Source organism: Leopardus geoffroyi, chromosome C3, assembly GCF_018350155.1.
Source record: "Leopardus geoffroyi isolate Oge1 chromosome C3, O.geoffroyi_Oge1_pat1.0, whole genome shotgun sequence".
NCBI classification, from domain to species: Eukaryota; Metazoa; Chordata; class Mammalia; order Carnivora; family Felidae; genus Leopardus; species Leopardus geoffroyi.
In genome coordinates, this window is record NC_059338.1 from 108,069,974 (window position 1) to 108,096,431 (window position 26,458).

General features: G+C 37.7%; 1 protein-coding gene across 10 annotated transcripts in view; it reads right to left on the reverse strand.

Annotated features, from left to right (window-relative positions):
- Window positions 1–26,458, reverse strand: part of VPS13B (vacuolar protein sorting 13 homolog B) — an 811,203-nt gene that overhangs the window by 85,465 nt on the left and 699,280 nt on the right. For all 10 annotated transcript variants that reach the window (XM_045454090.1, XM_045454093.1, XM_045454091.1 and 7 more), the window contains 3 exons: window positions 15,168–15,364; window positions 6,758–6,939; window positions 5,131–5,480 (listed from right to left, as the gene is read on the reverse strand). In XM_045454090.1, coding sequence (XP_045310046.1) covers window positions 5,131–5,480; window positions 6,758–6,939; window positions 15,168–15,364 — 729 coding nt within the window. The remainder of the gene's footprint in view (window positions 1–5,130; window positions 5,481–6,757; window positions 6,940–15,167; window positions 15,365–26,458) is intronic.

Sequence of the window (26,458 nt, forward strand, 5' to 3'; positions counted from 1 at the left end):
AAAACGAATTAACATGCTACAAAGAATGCTGTACTGAGTAGTGCACGTTTTTGAGCAGAGTACTGGAGGCTAGAATTACCATGTTCCTGGCCTTCTAAACTCGACAATCAAGACCAATTACCAAAGCCACAGTTTGTACCCTACAGAAAGCAAGGATCATTTAGGTAATACATCCCCAGATCCCTTAAGGGGGAGGGTGGATGTGTGTGTGCAAATCTGCTCAGGGAGAGATGTAAATAAAACCATAACTTTCCTTCCATTGTTAAAAGGCTGAACACACAAAACAGATCAACTCCAGAGTCCGTGTAAGCCAAGCTACAGTTTTCAAGAGCAATCACGTTAGTTGAAAAACAGTTGTTGGTGTCTGTTTCAGCTAATAGTCATCAATCAGCTCACGTCCTCCATTAATCTGCTGAGGCTCAACAAATTAGTAATATGTTCCTGTGTTGACACCTTCCCTCTCAACTTAATGGTGTCTCCACTGGTTGCTGTTATATCAAAAGACGGGCAGAGTGATGGAGCATTTCTGTGCTTACTCTTTTATCACTCTGGTTAGGTTATGGCTTAAAAAACAATAAACATACTTTTGGCAAATGAAAAGAATAGTTGGATAGATGCTCAAGTTGAGAATGCAAGAAAAAAAATCTTAATTAGCCCATCAATTTGTGGACAGTGGGAGGTAATGGTCATAGATGCTTCCCCAGTTGGCTCCTATTTCCTGGTTGTGGAGTTAAAAGTCACGATGTCACACTTGGTCATTTGCCATTTTCCCAAGGGGAGACAGAGTCAAAGGGGACACATTACTCATGAACGTAGTGATTTAACTGATTATGAGACCTAGAGCCAAGGAGTCTAAGGATGAAAGTAATTGGAATCCGGCCTTGATCAAGACGCAACCTAGAACCTCTTCAAGAACAGGTATGTTCAGAGGTAGAGTCCACTCCTGGTCAACAAGGCCTCCTAAGTGGGTGGGCAGTGCCTTCTGGCTGCAGTTGATGGAGAGGTCCTAATACCTCATTCTTCCAAATACCCCTGAGGACCTCTCACTCTGTCATCCATCTATTCTCACCAATCTCCCTGCTCTCAAGGAGCAGGACCTTGCTTGACAGTCACATGAATCACAAAAAAGAGTCTCGGGTTAAGAGAGACCAAAGCAATTATAACCCACAATTATCTGTTGTCTACCATACTCTCTGCTGTGGCTTTTAATCATGAGCTATGATTTCAAAGCTTGGCTACCAGTGGTGTTTAAAAGTCCTGCCTGGGGCGCCTGGGTGGCTCAGTCGGTTGAGCGTCCGACTTCGGCTCAGGTCATTGATCTCACGGTCCGTGAGTTCGAGCCCCGCATCAGGCTCTGTGCTGACAGCTCAGAGCCTGGAGCCTGCTTCAGATTCTGTGTCTCCCTCTCTCTCTGACCCTCCCCCGTTCATGCTCTGTCTCTGTCTCAAAAATAAATAAACATTAAAAAAATAAATAAATAAAAAATAAAAGTCCTGCCTGATCTGGCCCCTTCCGCATCTTGAGCCACTCTCTACTTGCTTGCTACACTCCAGGCCTGCGAGCACTTTCCAGCTCCTCCAACACTACATTGGCCCCCTTTCAAGTTGTTCAACCCGTCAAACTCCTTCCTGCCTCAGTGCCTTTCCCTTGCTTGGACCTCTTTCCTTTGCGCTTGACTAACTTCTTTCGACTCAGCTTTCAGGTTCCTGTTTTCAGGTTACTTGTGAGTAGTCTTCTGGGACACCCCCGGACCAGGTCATGTCCATCTATTTTATGATCACATAATACTCTACTGTTTCACTTTCCCTACTGGGACTAAGCAATTATTTGTTTGACTTCGGGTTCACTCTTGCTTCCATCATTAGAATCTATGCTGCATAAGGGCAGGAATCAGGTCTGTGTTATTTACAGTTTTATCTCTAGTACTCAGCATAATGCCTGACATAAGTACTCGATAAACACTTATGAAACAAACACATGAGTAAATTTAATTTTTAAAATTATAAATGAACACATGTTCACAGTAGAAAAATCAGAAAATACAAAAGTACAGATTTTTTTTAAGACTCTAATTTTACACTCAAACAACTGCTGTTAATATTTTGGTGGATTTTCTTCTAGCAATTTTTCCTCTTTGGAGTGTCATGCCTATTTCTATCTAGTCAATACTCTCTAATCCTATTTATATGCCTTACATATTTAAAGGTTTATAAACCTTTAATCAAACTGGAGTCATAGTGTATAATTATTTTGGTGAGATTTTTCCATTTAGCACTATATAATCAACATAAACTGCTCTCCTTATAAACATTTTTCTCTCCTTTAGGTCTAAGAGTACAAACATGAAGAAAGGGATATGATTCTAAACTCCCACTTAGGTAGATATCCTGAGATTGAAAGTCAGTTTTCATAATGAATTGGGATCAATCCACTGGTAACTCAGAGGTTAAGTTACCAGATGCGGCTTGAGTAGAAAAAAAAATCATATTACTTCCCTCATCTCTAAAAACTGACCTTTAATAAATGATGACTGTTTTAGAAAAATGTAAATGGAAGAACACAAGGGGGTTGTTTACATTTTTCTACAGAATACTCAAAGTCCTCAGGGAACTATTTCTCTACTGTCCCTTCATCTGTGGAGTTCATTACAACTGTAATAAGTTTAAGTATTTCTTGGAGTGTCTTAAATTCTAGTATATTATAAAACAGTTCGTACACATTTTATATGACATCATTATTGTCTAAATCTCAGGATGCTCACTCAGATTTGTAATTAAAGATGACTTATTTACATTTAAGATTTGTGCTGGAGTGCTGTACAGGCATTTGCAACTAAAACAGAGACAGACATCATTCTGGTGTAAGATAAGATACATGAGCATAACCTTCATTTTTAAATAAAAATGTCATTTTGTCCAATTGTGTAATACGGCATAGAAATATAAAGCAAACTGCAAGTGGCATTTGGGTCCTTAATCTGGTTTTACAAAACATTAATCCTTTACCAAAGAGAAAGAACAAACAAACAACCTACAGCCAGAGAAATCAGACACTGATGAAGGCTTCTGTTAATCTTGAACTTGTGACCTAAAGGTGAAAGGCCAAATTGTTTCATGCTTCAACTGTCTGGTCCATCCACACTGGATACAAATGACTTGTCTCAGATATGAATCTGATAAAACTATGTGGCAAATTCAAATAACTCACCTTTCTTATTAAATTCATATTTCTCATTGGCAATAATGAGACTGTATCTGAGCATTATACACACAGCAAAATCCAAGCTTGGGAAATTAAGCTCCCCCACTAAGGGAATAAACCACATTCAGAATTTCTTAGAAACAATGAACTTAATAACCTTCTATAAACCCATTTCAACGTCAAATGTCCTATAATTTCAAAGTGGTGCATTTTTGTATTTACTTTAGAATACACAGGGTTTAGATGCCTACCACATTAAAACTTGGTGGCAAGTACCCTTGACATGGGAGGAAACAAGAAAATTACAGCAACAATTACAGAAGTATATCCTCTTGTGGCTCATGTTAACATTGCCAAATCCCTGTATAAATCAGAATCAACTATTCATAGAATGTACCTGTCAGCAATATGCTACGTGACATATGGCTCTACTTAATCAAATATACAATTCCATTTTTAAAAAAACTCAGAATATTCCTTCAAGGCACTGTGTTAGCCAGTCAGTCATTCACACTCTGATGTGGTTTAAAACATTTAAATATTTATGCACCGTATTTTATTTATATGTATAGCTACGTCTAAGAGAATATTTTTACCCTGGAAGAAAACTGATATTTCTGAAGGCCATTTTGCAGTAGTTGCTACACATGAGTCCTCTAATAATGGCCCTGATACCAAGACAAAAATATCCTGGGTTTAAATGCTCTATCAATGACTCCTTTATATTTTCTAGGTTTGTTTTTTATTAAATGCATTGTTCAAAATATGACAAAAAACAGAAATTGGAGCCATGGAGGTTTTTTTCACATCACTATTCGAACCAGCTGCAAAGATTTAGATCACACTAGCTCTTATTTTACGCATGTCCTCTGCAACAAGAAAACCATGGAATGCCCTTAAAAAAGAATTTTAAAATACAAAACAGATGTGTTATCTTCTTTCCCTTTGCTATTGTAGTGCCATGTTAGGTAATTAATTCCTTAGTCTTATATAGGTCTTCATGCATATAAAGAACAGAGTTTATTCCCACAAAAATTCTTAAGTTAGCGAACTCAAAGCCCCCCTCTCCCGCCCCCCTCTCCCCATGAGGTCAGTGCAGGATGAAGGGCCATCTCTCCTGGGGAGTCAGCTCTGCACAAATGCAGGTAGCATATACAAAATGTGGGGGAAATGTCTCAGCTTAGATAGCAACACAAACTTTATGGAAAAACAATATTATACTGACAATCGGCAAGGAAGTAGAAATGATTTGTTCTTCTATTGCCGAGCACATTATTATACAAACATTCTGTGAAATTATTTTCATGCTAGTGGCACAGGCAGGTTCCTCATTTTAAATATGCTGTTCAGCAGAGACTTACGCTTCATCCCCTGTTTGGATATGGCTACTTTCTGGCAAGAGGTAAAAGTACAAAACATTACCGATCAAGAGTCTTTAACTGATTGAAAAATGGCAGGATAGTAGGGGAAAAGACTAAGACTCTTTGGGCTTACGTATTTCTTCTCACTGCTTTTTCTCTTTGAAATGCTCACTATCAGAAAGGTTCACACAGGTTCTTCATTTCTGCAACGGATGCTTAGACAATTTGATACATAACTAAGTTGAAGCTTTGGCAAAGTAAAGCCGTAATACTTGGAAAAAATTTCTGGGAATATGTTACTTTCCACACAGATGTGGTACATTAGTCACAAAAATGTGGGCATGATCTCCTATGCATGTGTAGAGAACCCATACTCTCCAAAACTTTGAAAAATAACATGCATCACTTTGCCAAAACAGAGAAAACCCCAAATATTATGGTGCCCATCAAATTCTTCATTCTCTCCCATTTTTGTTTGTGCTTAACTTACTATTAGAAGTGGTAACACAGAGCGCCTAGTAAAAGATCACACGCAGACACACTGTAAACCGTTGTAGGATGTGCATACCTGTTGCCAAGCTTGTACTGCAGTGTTGAGAGAATGAACTACATGTTGCCCAAAGTTTACAAATATAGAGTCCACGATGACGGTGCAGTCAAGCAGCTTCTCTGCTGCATCATGGGCAACAGCAATCTGCCCGAAGATGCTGAAGGGTTTCACCACGCTTTGCATTGTGACATTTCTGCACTCCAGAAGTTTACAGTCGGCTTGAGCTGAGAACCGGATCTCCTGACAGACAGAACTATTGTTCCATTGTCGAAGATACAGGTGTGGCTCTTTGAAGGCAATAATCATGTATTCAAGTTCAGAGGGCACATTTTTATCAGAAATAAACGGCTGTAGGTATTGCGGTGGAGCTGTTGAGAAAACAAACAAGAAAAACAGCAATTGAGATGAGCCAATATTTTACGGAAACAGAGATGACATTTAAATCATGCACTCTTTGGTGACTGAATTCTTTATTTGCTGTATAATAAATGCAAAGATTCTCTTGAAGGCATTGTAGTATATGAACTACTATGAACCTTCAATATTTGCAAACAAAACTGTCTTGTTCAATCAGCATGTCTCAAACATATTGTCCAAGGTTTACATTCACTATCACAGACAAAAATTTTATCACAGAAGACAACAAATAAATGAGGAGGAGGTAACTATCTAAGGAAGAGTTTCATGAAATGCTCTGTATCTATCAACCAAATCTCAAAAACAAAAACACGACTCAAAGAGAGTTAGAAAAAGCAGGTTAAATTCCTTTTTTTTTTTTTTTTGCTGAAAAGGCAAGATGCTTAACAGCAGCTGTGTTTCGTTTGAATCTGATTTTTTGAATCTGATTTGTTTTCCTTTTCCATTACACGTAGGTTGAAAACCTGAATCAAAATGTTCTAACTAGGAATGGTCTGGTATAGACTTTTAGGCATAATTATTCATGTAACATTAGCAAATTTATAAAAGGCCACTTACAGTGTGTGGGAAAATTTAATCTTCCACCTTACCAACTTGTAAAATTGACAGTCCTTTCAATTACTGGAGAATTTGCCCATGTTTTGTAGAATGTATTCATGCTTTTGCAATCAGGTAATAACAAATACTTCTGGAATCTAACCATCATTAATGTAATGGCTCAGGACATAGAATAGGAACAGATGTATTTCTTTCAAAAAGATTCTAATTGGAATAACAGTAAAACCTGCAATTTTTGGTAACTTCCTTGAAAATTCTCATTAGGGAGCACGCAAAATCATGTCAGTTCAATACTACTGGCAATCTATACAACAGGGCCATATGATGGTTTAACATCATATGAAATAAGTAATGGGTACACCTGTTACATGAAGTCAACGTCAGAATAATCTTGCCAGTGTCATGAGGGGAAATGAATGCCCCTTCTAAAAATTGCCACACGGGTGGCAGTCAGTAGTGAGGGAGGTTTGGGTAGTGGAAGGGATTAGCAATCACAGTACTCTGAAACATCGCTAATCCTGTAATTTACAGAATGAAAATCCATCCATGACTTTTTACTTCCTGAAAAGAAAATAAGTTCTCTGGGTAAAAATTGATGAATTGTGTCTTGAGAACACTCAAGAAAAACAGTATTAAGTGGATGTTATTCTGATGCTAAAGTAAAGAGTACCTGTGCCTAGTTGGTCAAGGTGATGACAAAGATGGAACTCCAGGTGGGCAAACTGGAAGGAAATGCAAAGAGATGGGACAAACCATGGGGTAAAACAGGAGTCGACTCTGGTACAGGCAGCTAGGGCTGTTGGGGTTACAAGTTGGTCACAAGTGCTTTGAGAACCAGATTCACTTGCAGAGCTGTGGGAAGTAAGTAATAAAAGAAGATCAATAACCTAGATTTCCCAGTACCATATATGTAAAATGTCTTTCTATAAGGGTTTCCAAAGCTAGCACTCGTAATCCTATAGTTAATATGTTATCATCAAATGTTCCGTATTTACCCACATAACCTATTTGTGCTTAAAAATTAATTTCATGCTGATTATTGTCTATAAGTTATTATTTGAAAAATTTCAAAGGATTCCTCAAACTCCAGGTCATGTTGACCTACCTCCAACCCAATTTTCTTCCATCCACATCGCACATAATTTATGGACAACTTGGTCTTCATTAGTTTAAGACCAACACAATTTGGAGCATGACTCTGCTGTTCAAAAACCCACTACTGTCGGTGTCACCATAAATGTTTCACTTTGTTTTACTTCTTCAGATTGTCCATATCCATATTGCTATGGGTTAGTCAATATGCTTTACTGAACACCCACTAATTACTAGGAGCTATAAAATTATGACCATGTCCAGAAGAACAAGGGCCCGTGGACAATTATACTGCATGGGTCCTCTCTTCACTTTCCTATCCTCCTAACACCATTTTAAACAAGTAAAATCAGATTAAAAGGAATAGTGAATGCATCTGTAGGAGGGAAGAGTTTGTACATGCTGGCTTCTGGTGTATGTGTGAAACATGCCGCCTAGCTGCCTTGCCTCAGGGCTAGCAGAGGCATGAGAACTGAGGATTGGGATGGGGCAAGGTACATTCTGGTAAATGTGGATCACTGAATGGATGCTGCCCCATTCTCTCTCATCCTCTTCCACCCTCTTCTTTCCAAACCAGACATTTGTTCTACAGCGATCACAGCCTGGCTTCCAGGTCCATGAGGAACCTAAAGGAGAAACACTGTGATTTACAGTATCCTAGGGAGAACTAGGAGAGGAAAACTAAGGAAATAAATCCTTGGTTTTCAAAGAACTCACCGTCTAACTGGTGATATAAAATATGTAGACATTTAGAAACATTATCAAATAGAACAACCACCCAGGAACAGGAAAGTCAGAGTGCTGCCAGAGTAGAAACATGAGAGGAACTCAGAATGGCGTGAGGTGCATCATGTGAGATTCTCAGGGTGTGAATCTTCAGCTAAGTGTTGAAAGAGGTTGTGAAAATGAAAGCTAGGAGCATTCCAACACATTTACTGGGTATTTAACTTTAAAAGGTTTATAGTTACGTAGTGGTATTTACTGCAATGTAAGTAAATCTCCAGTGTCTACAAAGAAAACACAAACTCTGAGGCAGTTTGTTATTGATTAAATGCTATGTCCAAGAAATGCATCTAAGTATATTCTGAAACTTCTATAAATGGGCATACTAATCCAAACTGCCTTCTAGGAATTTATTTGTGGTGTTACAAATAACAGATTTCATTCGCTAGGTAAAATTAAAACTTGTATTTAATCAGAAGGAGCAAAGTGTATTAGCTGTACATGTGTTTTACACATTTGAACTACTTTCAGAAGTTGTTAGAAATAAGGTATAATGTTAGTCAAAATATTATTAAAAATCCAGGCAAGAGTTCTATGAGATCAGTTTTAAAATAGTGAGTACACAATTTGAGGTGTTTATCTGAAACGCTCTTCTTGCCAACTACAATTTTTGACACTCTTGAGATTTTCCAAGATTTATTTTCCTATCTTGAGAGTGGCAGATACTATATATAACATATTGAAAAAGGCTGCTAAAACATGAGTATGTGCTACAATTATTAACAAATTGATTAATTTTTTACTTTTTTCTAAATTGATATACACATAAATTTTTAATTTTTTTTTCAACGTTTTATTTATTTTTGGGACAGAGAGAGAGACAGAGCATGAACGGGGGAGGGGCAGAGAGAGAGGGAGACACAGAATCGGAAACAGGCTCCAGGCTCTGAGCCATCAGCCCAGAGCCCGACGCGGGGCTCGAACTCACGGACCGCGAGATTGTGACCTGGCTGAAGTCGGACGCTTAACCGACTGTGCCACCCAGGCGCCCCTACACATAAATTTTTAAAGAGATAATTTTTTAGGCTTATATAGCAACTCCTAACATACTCAAGTACTTAGTAATATTCCTTTAATCTTAAAATCCTGACTAAAATGGTTGCTGAGCTAATCTATATTTAAAAATTCAGACTTACTCGAAAATTGGAGTCATATCAAAATTAAAATTTCTTAAACAAAATTAACATGGTATACACAATCTGAATATACTTTACATGTATTTTGAATCAGTAAAATTATAGTTTTTCCACACTCAATTTGATCATTGTCATTACTATAAAAGTAGCCTATGTATGTCTACCTCTTACACAAGGATTAAAAAGATCTCAACATTTGGGGTGCCTGGGTGACTCAGTTGGTTAAATGTCTGACTTCAGCTCAGGTCATGATCTCACGATTCATGAGTTCAAGGCTCGCGTTGGACTCTGTGCTGACAGCTCAGAGCATGGGGCCTGCTTTGAATTCTGTGACTCCCTCGCTCTCTGCCCCTCCCCCGCTCACTCTTGGTCTCTCAAAAAATAAATAAACGTTAAAAAAATTAAAAAATCGATCTCAACAGTCATATATGAGAGTAATGACCCTCTTAGGGACATTAGGAGCAGCTGTATTTGTATAATTGCCTTACTTAGGTACAATGAACTTTGATCCAATTATCAAAAGGAAAAACATAATTTATGAGATGTGTAATCAGCAGAAATAGGAAAGTAAAACTGGTGACCCTAGGAGTAACACCTCTCAAACAGGAATACACAAAACTCAAGATTCAGCAGTTAGTTGAAATATCTCTAAGATCCTAATGGAAACCCAACTTTTTAGAATAGTGGAAATATTCTAAAAATTGGAAAGTATGGCAAGAGTTTTACATACGCACATCTTCATTTTAGCCAAAAGGTTACTTATCAACTGGAAGGGTAATTTATAGAGGGGTATCACTTTTTAAACAAGGAATATTTTAGTAAGTCCGTGTCCTGATTGATCCATACGCATTGCTTGGACCAAGGCATAGTCCTTAAAGATTCACCCCTGGATGCCATTCTGGGGTAAACCCCTAGAGCAGTGCAGGTACTCAACAATGATCTGACTCAACTGACGAAGGCTTGAGCTTTTCTCTGGATCCCTCTGTAGTAAGAAGAGTTTTATAATATAGCAAAATACAGCAGAGAGATTAAGCAGAGAATAACTGGGTGAGAGAACTTGTGAACATGCTTGCACTTCTATCATTGATATTACAACCTTGGACAAGTTATATCACCACCTGGCTAAATCTCAGTTGTTTTTTTTTTTCATTTGTAAAATGGGTATAGTAATTGACTGAGTATCAAAGGAGATCCTGCATACGAAATGTTCAGTATAATATCTAACACTCCTTAACAGAAAAAAAAAAAATTCTATTTCTAGTTGGCAAACAGGGTACCATACTGGTTACTCAGTTTAACGTTAACTGTTGATTACTTTTAGCTCCCAAAAGGGGTCTTAAAATATCACACTGACATTCATCTCAATGTGGCATGGTCTCCCAACACTAGTTCACCTAAACTCTCTCCTGCCTCCTGCAAAATACTGCTCTGTCTATCCTGGGAGAGAGCTACATGGTTAAGAAAGGACAAGGGAGGGTGTGTGTGTCTCTGCATCAAGTTCTCTCTACTCCTTAGAATCATCATTTTTAAAATGTTTTAATTATAACCCAAGGTAGAAAATACACTTTTATTATACTCTAGTATACATATAAAATGGGCAGAGGGGGACAGGTAGGTTTATTAAAAATAAAAAATATATATAACATAAATATACTATTATATATTCTAGAATATATATTATGAATGTATTATAAATATACTATTATATGTAACATATTGACTATTTTAACCAAGTATACAGTTTAGTGGAATTAAGTACATTTGCATTATTGTGCAATACCATTCTACTCTGTCTCTATAAATTTGCTACTCTTGGTATCTCGCATATGTGAAATTATTCAATATTTGTCCTTTTCACACCAATATTTTTTGTTTTATTAAAAAAATTTAGGCTGCAACCTGTTAAATTGATTTCATGAGCCACTAAATGGGTTGTAATCCATGGCTTACAAAACAGGCTTAAACAGGCCCTCAGGTAAAGGACTCCTTTGTATCTGACATTAAAAAGAGAAAGAGAATCTTCCACAGTTCAGAGAATAAGCACCATGACATAGAGATTTCTGTGTCATGTTAACATCATCAGCCTAGGAACTTTAGGTGAACACTGAATACTATGGGGAATGTGTTAAGGGGAAAAGGATTACCTAGCAAAAGACCAACTCCCTGTTGTTATATAAAGTTCAATCACCAACTCAAAGGAAATAGTAAAAGGCTTCAAAAAGACACCTGGGGAAAAATACAAGCATCCCTTCTCCCCCCGCCCCCCCAGGAGAGAAGGCTAAACATACGTTCTGCCTTACAAAGAATGTTTGGTTTACACCTAAATGGTTTATGAAAGTCAAAAGATGTTTTAAAATGGTACTCAACAAATTTAGGTATATCTAAAAGTGCATATCCAAGTAGCCAAATGGAAAGGAACAGAATCTGGAGGCCATGGTCATCTTCTGCCAGAGAAAATTCAACTGGTGGAGAGGAAAGAAACAATCCAGAGACCTGATCATCACGATGCTCTTTCTCTAATTTCTTCACTGTCTATGCAACAATCAAAGCTTTGGAAAATGAAGAGCCTCTCCTCTTCAAAAAACAAACAAACAAACAAACAAACAGCTGCTGATCATTGTGTCAAAGATTACCAAATATGAGGAGACTGTGGCCTCTTTTATGAGAAAAGTGGGAGTAGGAGAAAATATTTTGTTTCAGCACAACCAAAGATGAAAGTACTCCAAAAATCTCACCCGAGTTTCAATTTTCATTGCATGGAGAGAGAGCCACATACTCTTAAGCCACTTTTTTTCCTAAGCTGCCTTCTTCCATTAACCAGCATTTTGGGGGTGGGGATAAAAAGTCCTGATAAGCAATATGCTTTCACATGTTCTAATGTTGTCAGAAAATGACCACGCAATATGTACAACAAACCACCAAAGACTTGGCACAGGTGAAGAGAGTTTAGCATTATCATCAAACAACTGGTAATAAAGTTAACTGGACATATATATCAAGATCTGCACAGTGATTACTGTGCTACATGATAATAACCTGTAATTTGTGTGACTTGACATAGTCACATACTTCTGGAATTAGTTATTGGAGTGAAGGTAGAGGGGGAAACAAATTAGACAGCTGTTCTGGTCCATCAGAAGACATCTAATTGATTCCAAACCCAGGGAACATAGCAGAGTGGTCCAAAGCCTGAGAACTGGGCCCACCATTCTGCTTCCCCTTTTTTCCTTCGAGGGACAGTCACTTGGGTAAGAAACTGTAAATTCCAAATACAGTGTGTAGTTACTGGCTACTTTGTTTGTTCTCTAGATCCACTTTCTACACCATTCCTCATCCTCTTCTCTGCCACTGGACTCTATCAACAAGCTGCTTTGTCCTCTGGCTTGTTCTTTGGTTCAGCCAGCAGGAGGTGCCCATAGGAGATTAGAAGGAGAGAGGAGAGTGGGCTGAGGCAGGTATTTTTTCCCTTTATCCTTCAGGCCTAAGAATGGGATGGTTCCCCAGGATTCCTAGCCCCAGGATGCTGTACCATCGCTTAATCCTGCCCACAGTTTTGATGTTACTCTATTTCAAATGCTACCTTTGGAAAAGCATAATCATTACCAATCATTCATTTTCATATGATCAAGCAAACCAATGGTTAAAAAGGTGGTGGGATATAATTACTACAAATCCATAGGCAATGAATTAAAGAGAATCTACCTGTATGGGATAAACAGACAAAGGCTTAAGAGACTGGCTCTTTTGTCTCCAGTCCTTTGTAATGAAGGGTACCTGACACCCTTTGGACTGGTTAGCTCCTATTCATTTCTTAAGGCCTCAACTCAGAAATCAGTTTCTCAAGGCCAAATACCTAGTTGGTGACGAATCCAGGACTTAATCCAGGTCTTCTAACTTGGACTTCTCTATTAAATAGTGCTTCCATTTGCATACATACAGGGAAGCTCGTTACCACTGAGCTGCCCTGCACTGTTGTAACTTTATGCCAATTGTAGACAAGATTCTCTTTGCTTTTCTTTTTTTTCTTTCTTTTTAAACATTAAGCTTCATGGGACTTATTTTTATAAACTTTCTTCCTGGAATGTACAATAATCTGATGGATATCCTTCTCAAACCACTGAGAATATTAAGATAATCTCTAATCATAAAAGTATCAGGTTTTTGTCCAGTTCTAAATTTCTCATGACAGAATATGCTGGAGCTAACTGTAACAGTTTTCTTTCTACATGAAATGTTAACATATTATTATAGCACTAATGTTTTTTTTGTAGAAATTGGATAAAATATATTTACTGTTCCTTTTGAAAAGTGTCTTAGTAGGGTCTGATTATGTGGACTTTTAAACCAACTCTTTAAATTTAATTTCATTAATATCAAATTCTATCTGAAAAATGGTTAATGTCAAACAAAGCAAGATCAGTTGTGAAATATTAGGTAACTTGAAAAATCCCAGGTGAGGACAAAAGATCTGTGATTACACTGTCAAAAGCTTGGTGAAAAATTGCCTGAATTTGATTGTCTGCATAAATTTCCATTCCCTAAAGGTTCCACATTTCTGTAGTGTTAAGCCTACCACAAAAGTAATTTTTATGAATGTTTCAGATTCAGGGGAATTAACCTTGTCTGAAGTGCTTCGTTCAATGCTGAAAATGCATTCTTTCATGATTAGAATCAAGAAATGATTTCTACTTTGATACTACTAATGAAACTCAGATTAAAAAAAACACAATTTCATTACTTATAGCTTTATTTTCTGAGATTTCCTGGTTTCTGATTAGGTAACCTATAGCTTAGAATAGGCAACCTTCTTATCCATTTGCTAACTCTTCACAGGATGGGTGTTATTTTCATTGCTACATTATGCATATAGGTAAAATTAAGATCCCACTCCTTTAACATCTTTTTACTAGTTGTAATTACTAGGTAATAGAAAAGTAACTATTCTTAAAAAGCCCAAATGACCTAGAAATAGATAATATAAAGTATAAAACATTATTACTAAGCACACAAAGTAATCGAAGCAAGGCTACTATTACAATGTTAATATTTTAACTATTAAAATTAACATGTTAACTATTAAAATGATAACAGAGGTTATCAGTGTGATACGATTACGATTACGTGTGGTGGAATTTTCTTTATTTCCAAAATGCTCTTCAATGAACATGTATCATTATTTAATAAAAAAAAGAGAAAGCATTCACAGCTATTTATATAAAATAGGAATCAGAATACAATATGATGTGCTATAATTATCACCTTGTAAAGGCATACATTAAGGGGCAAAAATAAAGGTAACAAAAAAGAGAAAACAGTTGCTTTGCAGGGTGTAATGAATGATGGGTATTTTTTCTCTGTGTTAGTGTCAGAATGTTGTTTGGGGGGGAAAAAGGAGGGATTATATAAAAGGCGTAAGATAATGTTAAAGCCAACTCATCAGGAGAACTGGAAGGTAGGACACTGAAAGTGATGGACAGCAAGATGGGCCAAGGCCCACAGTGCACATACTATCATATGACCCAAGAAAACTGTTCCACTGATTGTGATTTAGTATCTTTTTCTCATCTTTTACGGGAGCATGAACAGAAAGGCTTAATTAACAGGGATATGTAAACTGGAAGAAGTGCTGAAGCTTAGGTTACTGAGGGAGACAATTCAATTTATCTAATCTTTCTCCTAATGCCCCAGGGTTATCATTACACACATGGTTCACTGTGTCATTAAGAGTCTGCTGAAGGATTAGTGGCTCTTTCCTTTATATTTTTTGGTTCAGGATGACTACACTTTTTTTTTTTTTTTGGTAGTTTGTTTTCTGCACCTTTTGTTTTGTTTTTATATTTAAGGAACAGGGTCTTAGTGAGGGCTCACAAGGCCATATTTTGAATACAACTTAGGATTGTTAGTACACAGACTCTGAGATATCAGTTTCTATCTTAATTCCTAGTTCTCATCTGTAGTTCACACAGTGGCTTGACAGCCAAGATACTGCCCAGCAAGGGGTCATTAGAGAAGTTGACTTGATGATTGTTTCCTAGTAGAGTGGCACTATTTCATCTTTCACTGAGTTACCTTTGGTCATCAGCACCATTTTGACTGCTGTTCAAGACAATTCTCCAAAGATCCGAGGATACCAATTTCTTCTGGTCATTCATAAGATTGATATCTGGCAGCTGCAGTTCACAAACTTTGCTTTCAGACAGACTGAATTCTTGAAATGCAACAAAAACCTTCTGGAGTTCATCCCAGTATTCCAAACTACAAGGAATCTATATTAAAAGAGAGAAGATTTTAGAAGTTGCAAATAGAAACTATGATACAGCTCTGTATTTACTGAAATGCAAAGTAAACCATAAAAGTTAGAACAATGAGACTTTTATAAAGGGATAAGGTTGTAAAAAAAACAGTAGTTTAGAGTTTCTTTTCATAGTTATATTCACCTTGTATATCTACTTTTTTTTTTAAGTATATTTATTTTGAGCGAGTGAGCACACGAGTGGAGGAGAACAGAGAGTGGGGAGAGAATCCCAAGTAGATTCCATGCTCAGCACAGAGCCCAACAGAGGGCTTGATCTCACATACCGTGAGATCATGACCTGACCTGAAATCAAAAGTCGGATGCTTAACCGAATGAGCCACCCAGGCGCCACACGTACTTTATTTTAAAAGACCCATTCAAGAATAATATGTGAAAACAGCCAAGAAAGATTTTAAATTAAAGAGAAACAATGAGGAACAAATTCTACCAGATGTTAAGTATATTATAAAGCTATAGTAATTAAAAGATAAGGTTTGATAGTAACCTACAAACAGATTACAAGAAACAGAACAAAAAACAGTATAAGTACAGATAAATTTTAGTATGTAAGGAAGATACCATTTCAAACAAGGAGGGGAAAGACAAGAAATTAGATTGTAAGAACTGTCTAGCTATTTTTGTAAAACCAAACCGGGTCCCTGCATCATTCCTACATGAAATTAGATTCCAAAAGGATCAAAATGTTAAGGCCAAACTGAAAGCATAGGAGAAAAAAATCAGTTAATATCTTTATCATAATAGAACAGCTTTCTTTTTACAGGTATGGCATGAAACCTATGGAAGAAAATCCCCCCACGAAACAACAGTGGATAAAATCAAATTAAAAAAAAAAGCAAATTAGGATAAGATAGGTGATATTCAATGACAGATCTAGTAATAATTGTTGTGAGAGCAGAGAATACTTACAAATCAATGAAAAAATGATAAATAACTATATAGAAAAATAAGAAAGGGAAGATGTTGGAAAAGGCAATTAGCCATGGGCCCTGACCTTCCTTGTATGTTGCTGCTGGGTATGTAGAGGATACAAGGCTCTGAAAGCTGTTAACTGGGGCTAGTTCTCAGGTTGTATTCACAGAGAGTGACTCTGAGGGATGAGGTAAAGTCTCTCTTTAGGACAAAGAGCAGACTTGCTCTAAAAGTGGTGGATTCGACAAGCTCCACGTCCCTGTCCCTCCGCTCTCCCACATACCTACTGCATGCAAACCATGAGGGCCCTTGCGCATTGCCCTTGTGGGACCTGGGGCAAAATACAAATGTGATGCTCAAATTGCTTGCTGTATCCCGAGCAATAATGTTTGTTTCTAACCCATGAGTCTCAGGTCTTCTGCCAGCAGCCATGAAACACTAATAGGCTAATTTATTAGCCTGCATACAGTAAAATCCTAGACTCTGACAGTAATTAGTACACAGAAAAAGAAAAACAATTGGCTACTAAATATGAAAAGATAGCCAACTTCAGGGGCACCTGGGTGGCTCAGTCGGTTAAGCATCCAATTCCTGATTTAGACTCATATCATGATCTCATGGTTGTGGGATCGAGCCCCACATTGGGCTCTGCCCTGGGCATGTTTTCTGCCTTGGATTCTTTCTTTCTTTCTCTTTCTCTCTCCCTCCCTTCCTCCTTCTGCCTCTCCCCTTCTTGTGCTGAACCAAAAAAGAAAAAAAGAAAAAAAGAAAAAGAGATAGCTGGTGGCTCAAACGGTTAAGCATCTGACTTTGGCTCAGGTCATGGTCTCACAGTTCGTGAGTTCAAGCCCCACGTCGGGCTCTGTGCTGACAGCTTAGAGCCTGGAGCCTGCTTCGGATTCTGTGTCTCTTTCTCTTTCTGCCCCTTCCCCACTCGTGTTGTCTCTGTCTCTTTCAAAATAAATAAATAAACTTAAAAAAAAGAGAATAGTCAACTTCCCTAATACTTACATTCAAATTCAAATTAATAATGTAATATTTTTAGTTTATTACTCTGGCAGTTTTTTTTTTTTTTTTAATTTTTTTTTTCAACGTTTATTTATTTTTGGGACAGAGAGAGACAGAGCATGAACGGGGGAGGGGCAGAGAGAGAGGGAGACACAGAATCAGAAACAGGCTCCAGGCTCTGAGCCATCAGCCCAGAGCCTGACGCGGGGCTCGAACTCACGGACCATGAGATCGTGACCTGGCTGAAGTCGGACGCTTAACCGACTGCGCCACCCAGGCGCCCCTACTCTGGCAGTTTTAAAAAACCAACAGTTCCAATTTCTGTACAGATGTGGGAATAAGCATTTTCACCCACTATTTTTGACAGGTAATTTAGCAAGATCTATTAAATCCTTGGAAGTATATGTCTAAGAATTTGTTTACAGGGATTCCAATACAAGTGTGTATTTATTTCAGCACTTGGGTGTATTAGTAAGAAATTGGAAACAACTCAAATATCCATCAATAGGGGATTAGTTAAATATTCTGTGCAGAGCTACAGAATGGATTACTATACAACAATTACAATGAATAAGGAATATTTATATCTACTAACACAAAAGACATTCAAGATATATTACTAAATTTAAAAAAAGCTTTAAAATGGAACATGTAGGTTAATCCCATTTGTCTTAAAAAAAAAAAAAAGGACTGGGCTCAGATGTGTCTCCCCTTTTAGAAGCATTTCCTCTTCTAAGGCAGCTGATTGTTGTCTCTTTTGTGCCACTTCTATGTCTAATACACTCCTCTATCATAAAACTAATTACACTTTGCAATTCTCTATTTACACATTTGTCTCCTTTAGCTGACTCTGAGATCCTTGAGGTAAAAATGACACATTATTTAAAAAACTATTCCTAGCATCTAAACACCCTTTTTGGGACATAAGAGGATCTTAACAAAAGCTTCTCAAATGAAGAGATATCTCTTTAACCTTTCATTTCTAAATAAGTGATTCTTAATTTTTCAATGGGAGTTATTTACCTCCACCCATAACAAAGTTTCTTTTCTTTAAAGAGAGACTTGAACATTTGTGTATGGAGAGATGCTAAATGGGAAAAAGGGGAACAAAATGGATATGCAAAAGAGGCTAACAGTGTAACGAAATAGAGGTGTATGTTCTGGTTAATGCTGAAGTAACACATCCACACTAATCCAGTTTTCCCCACCATTTCTTGAAATTGTCTCCCTTCTTGCTTTCCATGACATACTTTTTTCTAACTTTCCCCTCTCTGGGTCTTTTGTTTCAATATTCTCTCCCAGCCTGAAATACCCATACACTCCCTCGTTTCTCATTGTCTCATGTTTAAATTCTTCCCATCTATCAGGGTCCAAATGAAATACCACTTTTCTTTGAGCCTTTTCACCTCCCCAGATGGAAAAATGCTCTCCTTTTTCTGGACTCCAATAGTATTTTTAAAAAGGGAATCTGTTTCATAGCTCTTATCACTGTATACCTCACATTATAGTTATTTCTATACATGACATCTTCCCTGGTAGGCACATTCCTTGAGGGAATAATTTCCATTTGGCTAAGCTCTAGATGTTCACAGCACTTGGCAAAGTGTACACAGTGAATGTTCAAAAAGAAAAAAAAGCTGCTGAATGAATGAATGAATAATTCATGAATGAATGAATGTATATACATACACTAGGTGATTCAGCCCACCTCTGGCACATTAAAAATTCTCCACAAAGAAATATAGAAGATGAAAGCATGGACTTTGGAGTCAGACCTAATGGGATTCACTTCCTAGCTCTATTACCTATGAGTTCTTGGGCAAATTAATTTCTCCAACATTAGTTTCCTTATTTCTAAAAAAGAGATAATAACAGAACTATCTCATGAACTGTGAGATTTAAAGGAGACAAAGCATCTCGTATAATACCACATAGTAAAAGCTCAAAAAATGTTAGCTATGAATTATTTATCCTTCTCATGCTCAAAGAACACTTCTAAAGCTTGAGTATTGTTGCCAGAATCAGCTAGGTTGTGATTAAGGGTCCTACGTGCTAGATTTCCTAACAATGGGTTGGGCTCGTGAGAAGAAAATAATAAACCTTGAACCTGGATATAAAGGAATACTGTAATCATAGTTCAATGCAGTCATCTGCTATATATCTATTAAAATGTGGCCCTCCATGTTGGCTGTGACTTGAGAGATAAAGGAATATCTCATTGCTTATCTCCTCTCTGGACTGCCACTGACTGCCAATGAGTCAGTCCTTTGGTTTAGGGCAATCATAACCAGAGGTGGATAAAATGTATAAAGCAGGAGTAAGATGTATGAATCTCAGTGGAAGAGGGCAAATGAGTTTAGAAAAGCATATTTAATATACTCACTGTTTTTTATAATGCAAATAACAGAATGTAAAGTCCAAACTTATCTTTTTGGTAGAGAGGTTACACAGAAAATAGAGTGAAAAGACTTGTTTCTGGTATTGTCTCCAGAAGTTCTCCATTAAAATTAATATATAATAGCTTATGAAAATTGGCTGTCAAACTGGAAAGCAGAGTGGGGCTTTAAGGAAAAAAATCTAGTAAGTTCTGATGTGCAAGGCAAGGGTTGGAATAGGTCCATAATACAAGGCAACCCAAGCTGGGAACCATTGCAGGAAGCCATGAGACAGTTTAAGGGCAATGAAAGTGGACTGTACCAACACGGGCACTTAGGGGAGGAGGAGCTGTGAAGAGTTCAAAAAGAGAGATTTGGAGGAAAGCCAAAGAAACACTTTATTTAGTTTACAACTTTGTGTGAGGCTGGCTCCGTGGTTACATACTTAAATTTGAACATTACAGACAACTCTGAAAATTCAGAAAACAATAGAAAACTACTAGAGAAATAACCCCCCAAATATGTCAGCTATGTGGCTGTCACAATTTTCCTCTGTACAACCCTATTTTCCTTGGTACATAAAGGGGTATTAGTAAATTCACTCCAAATAAAATTCTGTTGAAATAATTGTAAACTGTATGTCTGGAATTACATTTGCAAAAGCACATTTAATCCTTTATCTCATTATAAGACAGTATTTGTCTTCAAAACTTCCAAAGCAAAGCTAATAATGATTACAATTAATATTTTATTTTTATTTATGTTTTAAAGTTTATTTATTTATTTTGAGAGAGAGAGAGAGAGAGAGAGAGAGAGAGAGAGAGAGAGAGAGAGAGAGAGAGAAATATCCCAAGCAGGCTCCAAGCACTGTCAGTGCAGAGCCTGATATGGTGCTTGAACTCATGAACCGTGAGATTATGACCTGAGCCAAAATAGTAAACTTAACCAACTAAGCCACCCAGGCACCCCACAATTAGTATTTTAAAGGTAATTTTAGTCAATTGTCCATTCGAATATATATTAAGCCACAAATTTATAAACCACATAGATATAATCTTTATATTTTCTTAATTCTCCATCATAAAACATCTTTTTGGTATGACACTCCCATAGGATAAAATCCTGGCCCTGACACCTAAGTCACTGCTCTACAACTTGGGCAATATATTTAACGACTCTGGGCCTGACTTCCCTCATTTGTGAAACGTAGGTAAGAAAAACACATTGTTTTTAGGACATGTTAAGGATTTTTGACTTCACCTTCATATCAATGGGATACCTTTGAGGAGTTTTAAGCAAAGAAGTAATGCAGTCAAATTTATATTTTAAAAGCTTCTGGATACTGTGTACAGAATGGATTAAAAGGGGGACAAGCCTGGATGTGAAAGGGCCAGGCAGGAGGCTAGTGGAGCGGTCTACCCTTAGTATGGTTGGTGGCAGCAGAGTGATGGGTGGGAGATTCTGGGGACATAAAAATCTGTTGACTGATTAGATATGAGGAGAGGGAGGTGTCAAGAATGACTCCCAGGTTTCTGGCCTGTGCAGCTGTGTGGATGCTGATGTCATTTACTGAGATGGGTGGCTGATCTGTCCCACTGGTGAGTAGGTTGTAGTATATGTGTGGTAGGGGAAGAGAGGTTATGAGTTCATTTTTAGACAAGCTGAGTTAGAGGTACCAATGAATTATTCAAGTGGAAATCTGAAATAAGGAGTTGGCTATTCTGAAGAGTGGAAGAGAGAGTTAATGTGTTGATACACAGCTATTGGTTTGTCCAGCCTTAGCCTTTTGTTAGGAGAGTGTAATGGAAAGACAGAGAGCAACAAAGTTCAGGGTATTTATTTGGAAAAGGGTGTTTTACATGATGAGTTAAGCATATAAACTGGTCAAGGGCCTCCTGGGTGGCTCAGCTGGTTGAGTGTCTGACTCCTGGTTTCAGCTCAGATGATGACCTCATGGTTCACGAGTTCGATTCCCCCATTGTCAGCTGTGCTGTCAGCACAGAGCGTGCTTGGGATTCTCTCTCTCCTTCTGTCTCTCTGCCCCTCCCCCACTCTTTCTCTCAAAATAAATACACATTTGAAAAAATAAAATAAAATAAATAAACTCGTTAAAAGGAGATGAGGAAACAGCGGATTGATGGACAGGGAGAAAGCAGGGATAGGTTTATATTTGGTAGGTTTATATACAGTTTAATGAATGACTAAGTAGGACTTGAGTGAACAGGCTGGAGAGGCAGATTGTAGGTGAGATGAGATGCCGGAACGAATGCTTTAGGAGGCAGAACAGTTTGGGATGATGACAAGGTCTGGGGCTTGTATGTGACAGTGAGTAGTTAGATGTTGTGGAGAAGATCACTAGAGTGAGGAGATCAAGTTGAGGTGTTGGCTGGGTCACTTGCATGGATGTTGATGGCAGAGAAGGGCAGGGGCAGGAATGGGCTAAATGGGTAATGGGTATTAAGGAGGGACCTTGTGATGAGCACTGGGTGTTTTATGTAAGTGATGAATCACTAAATTCTACTCACGAAACTAATATTGCGTTATATGTGAACTAGAATTTAAATAAAAATTTGACAAAAAAAAAAAAAAAAAAGAAGCCATGGGCCAAACACTCTGAGAATTAGGGAGAGTGAGCAAAAAGGTAGTAGATGACAACAACAAAGAGGGGTGGGGATGACCAATAATTAGATGGAGTGAGTCTCAAAGGAGCAGGGAGATTTTACAGGAGGGTAGAGGAGTAAAGGCAAGTGGCATTGGTGAGCAAGAACATCTCATCTTCTGACTCTGAGGTGACAAGAGATGTGAGGGGATGAACAGTCTCCACTTCGGAGGGTTACAGTGGTATACAGAGTCCCAGGGGACAGTAAGATTTCATCCAAGGTAACGGGGAGGGGAAATACCCAAAGAAAGGCTGAGGTTTAGGGGAGTTCACTAATCACAGAGCAAGTGTTCCAGGGGGCTCAGTGGAAGGGTTTCGGATGTAGAAGAGAGGAGGCTGGTAAGAGGAGGAAAAAGGGATGCGAATCTGTACCTGTACAAGAGGAGATAAATCTCCTACTCTGGGTAGTGACTAGGAAGGAGGGAAGAGAGGCATGTGTTGGAAGTGAGTCCTGATTTAGGAGGGTCAGGGACAATGGTTGTGGTTCTAAATGTTAGCCTACTGCTCCTTCCTGAGGTCTGGCTTGTATTCTATGTGTTTTCTGAGAAGGATTCTTAAAGAATTCTAGCTATTGCTCTGGTGCATTAATGGCACAAAGTCTGATACGTGGTATATGCTTAACAAGGTTTTTAAAATGAAGATAGGTGCTGAAAAGGTAACACTTTTACCTTCTTAAACAGTCTTCTATTCTACAAAGGTCTTGTTTTATATACTGAGCCCTTCCATTTTATTTTGCAATCACACCTACTTTCAACAAGCTCTACATTAGCTCTCTCATCTTCCTTTGCCTTTCAGTTAGGAACTGACATTGCCCAGCTAATCTCTAGGTTAGTAGTAACACAATTAAATTAAAAATTGAATGCACTCAGATTGTGCTTCATATGGTAGCAATTAATTATTCTCAAGGAGTAACCCTGGGCTCTGTTTTGTGTGATCTATTTAAAATAACTTTATTATGTGCTTTTCAGTTTGAAAGAGATGATGTGAATGATCTTTAGTTACATATCTATAACTGAGGATTTATTATTAATGCCTGCACTGAATAACTTGAAGGAAAGAGGACTATTCCAAGGAAGCTTGGTTGCCAAAAAATAGTTTAGAAAGCTTGAATATCTAATACTGAGTCATGGGAAGTGGGAACAAGTAAATTGGTTTCACTGGAAAACATTCCACATGTAACACATGGTACATTTCAAATGACTGTCAAGATTATATATATATATTTCTTATAACATTTTGTTTTCCTATCCATTATTTGACAGAATCTAAAAAATTAGCCAGCCATACATAATAAACTGTACTCTAAGCATATGTGGTCTTTGCATATGAATACATTTTAGGTTGTATATCTGCCAGTTGGTAAGAGCACATGTATTTTTGCATTGAAAATGTTATTCCACAATTTGTTTCCATTTGATGGCTAATTTGGGAAGATTTGCATGTGTGTTGGCTATTTAAAAATATTTCTGGTACAAAGAATATTTTGGCACTTAATTTGTTTTTATTACTTAATAGCACTGCCAAGACTATTAGCGAGGTTGCAAATGCCCATCTGTCCTCACAGATAAATAGCTTTGATTTCTTTGTGCAGGGGCTGCTTGCTGAAGCTGGGCCAATGCCCCTCTGCCCACTCAGTCACACTGAGCAACCTAGGAAAAGGATACAGAGAAAGCGTCTTCCTTGTATTTATGGTAGAGAGAAAGATCTAACCAGTGATGTAGTCTGTCTGCTTCAATCGTCCTTTACTTTGTATTAGACGAAAGAGAGGCAGAGTAGCTGTGTCGGGTTAGGGAGTACAAAGCTGAAACTTCCACTCAGGACTAAGTTATCAAAGCCTGGTCACAGCAGAGGATACCATCTTTATTACTCCTCCCACCACATTTCCAGACTTCCAGGACACCAAGCGAACAGGTGATTATAGTAGGGGAAGAACAGGTGCTTTTCCACCATCACCTATGTTTCTGTAGTAATAACACTGATGGCAGCTGTGGCAGAAGAAACTACCTTGTGAATAGACTTTTGCAATTTACAAAGATTTTTCTTTTTTTAAAAAAAAATGTTTATTTATTTTGAGACAGAGCGAGAGAGAGAGAGAGAGAGAGAGAGAGAGAGCATAAGAGGGGCAGACAGTGGGCCTGACATAGGGCTCAATCTTGCCAACATGAGCAGAAATCAAGAGTCAGATGCTTAACCGAATGAGTCACCAAGGCACCCCAAGATTTTTCTTATAGATTACCTTAGTGAGGAAAATATTAATCCCATTTTACAGATAGGTAAACTGTAGCTCAGGGAAGTTCAGTATCGTGTTCAAGAACATACATTTAATAAGACAGACCTATTGATTATAAATCTTATGTTCTTCAACTAATTATCTTTATATTAAAGAAGAAAAACCGACCTCATAATGTGTCATTTACAATTTCCAGTTCCCATTCCTTTAAAGTGGATACTCAGGAAGAAATCTGAATATGGAATCCATTTTGTCATTTTTAGTTACTTAATTTGGCAAATGTTTTCTCTTCAGTAGGCTTTTTCTTTCAACACACTGAATATGTTATTTCTCTGTTTCTGGCCTGCATAGTTGCTGATGAGAAATCAGCTTTTAATCTGATTGAGTATCCTTTATATATATGATGAGTCAACAGGTTGTCTTTTGACAGTTTGATTGGGTTTGACATGGAAATCTTTGAGTTTATTCTACCTAGAGTTCATTGAACTCTTGGATGTGTACACTAATGTTTTCTGTTTTTTTGTTTTTTTTTTTAATCAAATCTGGCAAGTGTTCAGCCATTAATTATTTCTTCAAATATTCTTTCTCTTTCCTCTCCTTTTAGGACTATCATCATGCATATCTTGATATACTTGATGGTATTCCACAAGTCTCTGAGGGTCTTAATTATTTTTTTCTTTCTGCTCTTCAGACTTAATAATCTCAATCAACCTATCTTTAAGTTTACTAGTTCTTTCTTCCCTACTCAAATATGCTGTTGAGCCTCTCTAGTAAACTTTTAATTTCAGTTACTATACTTTTTCACTCTGGGATTTCTATTTAATTTTTTTTCTTTATAATTTCTATCTATTGATATATTTGGTGTAAAGTCATTCTCATATTTCCCTTTAGTTCTTTAGACATAGCTTGATTTAGAATCTTAGAACATATTAAAATAGGTGGCTAAAGTCTTTGTCTAGCAAGATCAATATCTGGGCTTCTGAGGGACAGCTTCTATTGATTCCTTTTTCCTATATACGGGCCATACTTTGTTTCTTTGCATTTCACATACTTTTTTGTTGAAAATTGGATTTTATTTTTTAAAATTAGAAAAAAAAATTTTATTTCAGAGAGAGAGAGAGAGAGAGAGAGAGAGAGAGCGCAAGCACGAGTAGGGGAGGAGCAGAGAGAGAGGGAGACACAGAATCCAAAGCAGGTTCCAGGCTCTGAGCTGTCAACACAGAGTCCGATGCAGGGCTCAAACCCAGGAACCGTGAGGCTGTGACCTGAGCCGAAGTTGGACACTTAACCAACTGAGCCACCCCTGTGCCCCTGAAAATTGGACATTTTAAATGATATAAAATTTTATTATGTTAATGGATATTAACTATATTACTATTATATTACTAATAAATAGTGACAACTATGGACATCAGATTCTCTCCCCTGCCCAAGGTTTCTTGTCATTGTTATTTCCTGCAGTTGTTGTTTGTGTTTGGTAACATTTATGAATCAATTCTAAAAAGTACATATTCTTTGTTCTGCGGCCACTGAACTCTCCACTTGGTGAGCTTAGTGGTCAGTTAATGATGACAGATTTTCTTAAAGATCTAGAACCAATAAGCCCCAAGTCTTTGCTGAGGGGCTCTATATGCCTGTTGAGACATGCCTTCAACTCTGCCTTAGCTTTCCTTTCCTGCTTGTGCAGAGCCTTGAGGTTAGCCAGAGGTGACAGATTGGGCTTTCTCCCGTTAATCTTGTACGTGTGCAGAGGTCAGTGAGAGTACAGAGCCCTAGGCATGTGTATGTTGTCTTGGTTTCCCAGGAATCTGTTAGAGCTTTTCAAAGTCTCTGTAAACATCTCGTTCTGCAATTTTTCCTTTT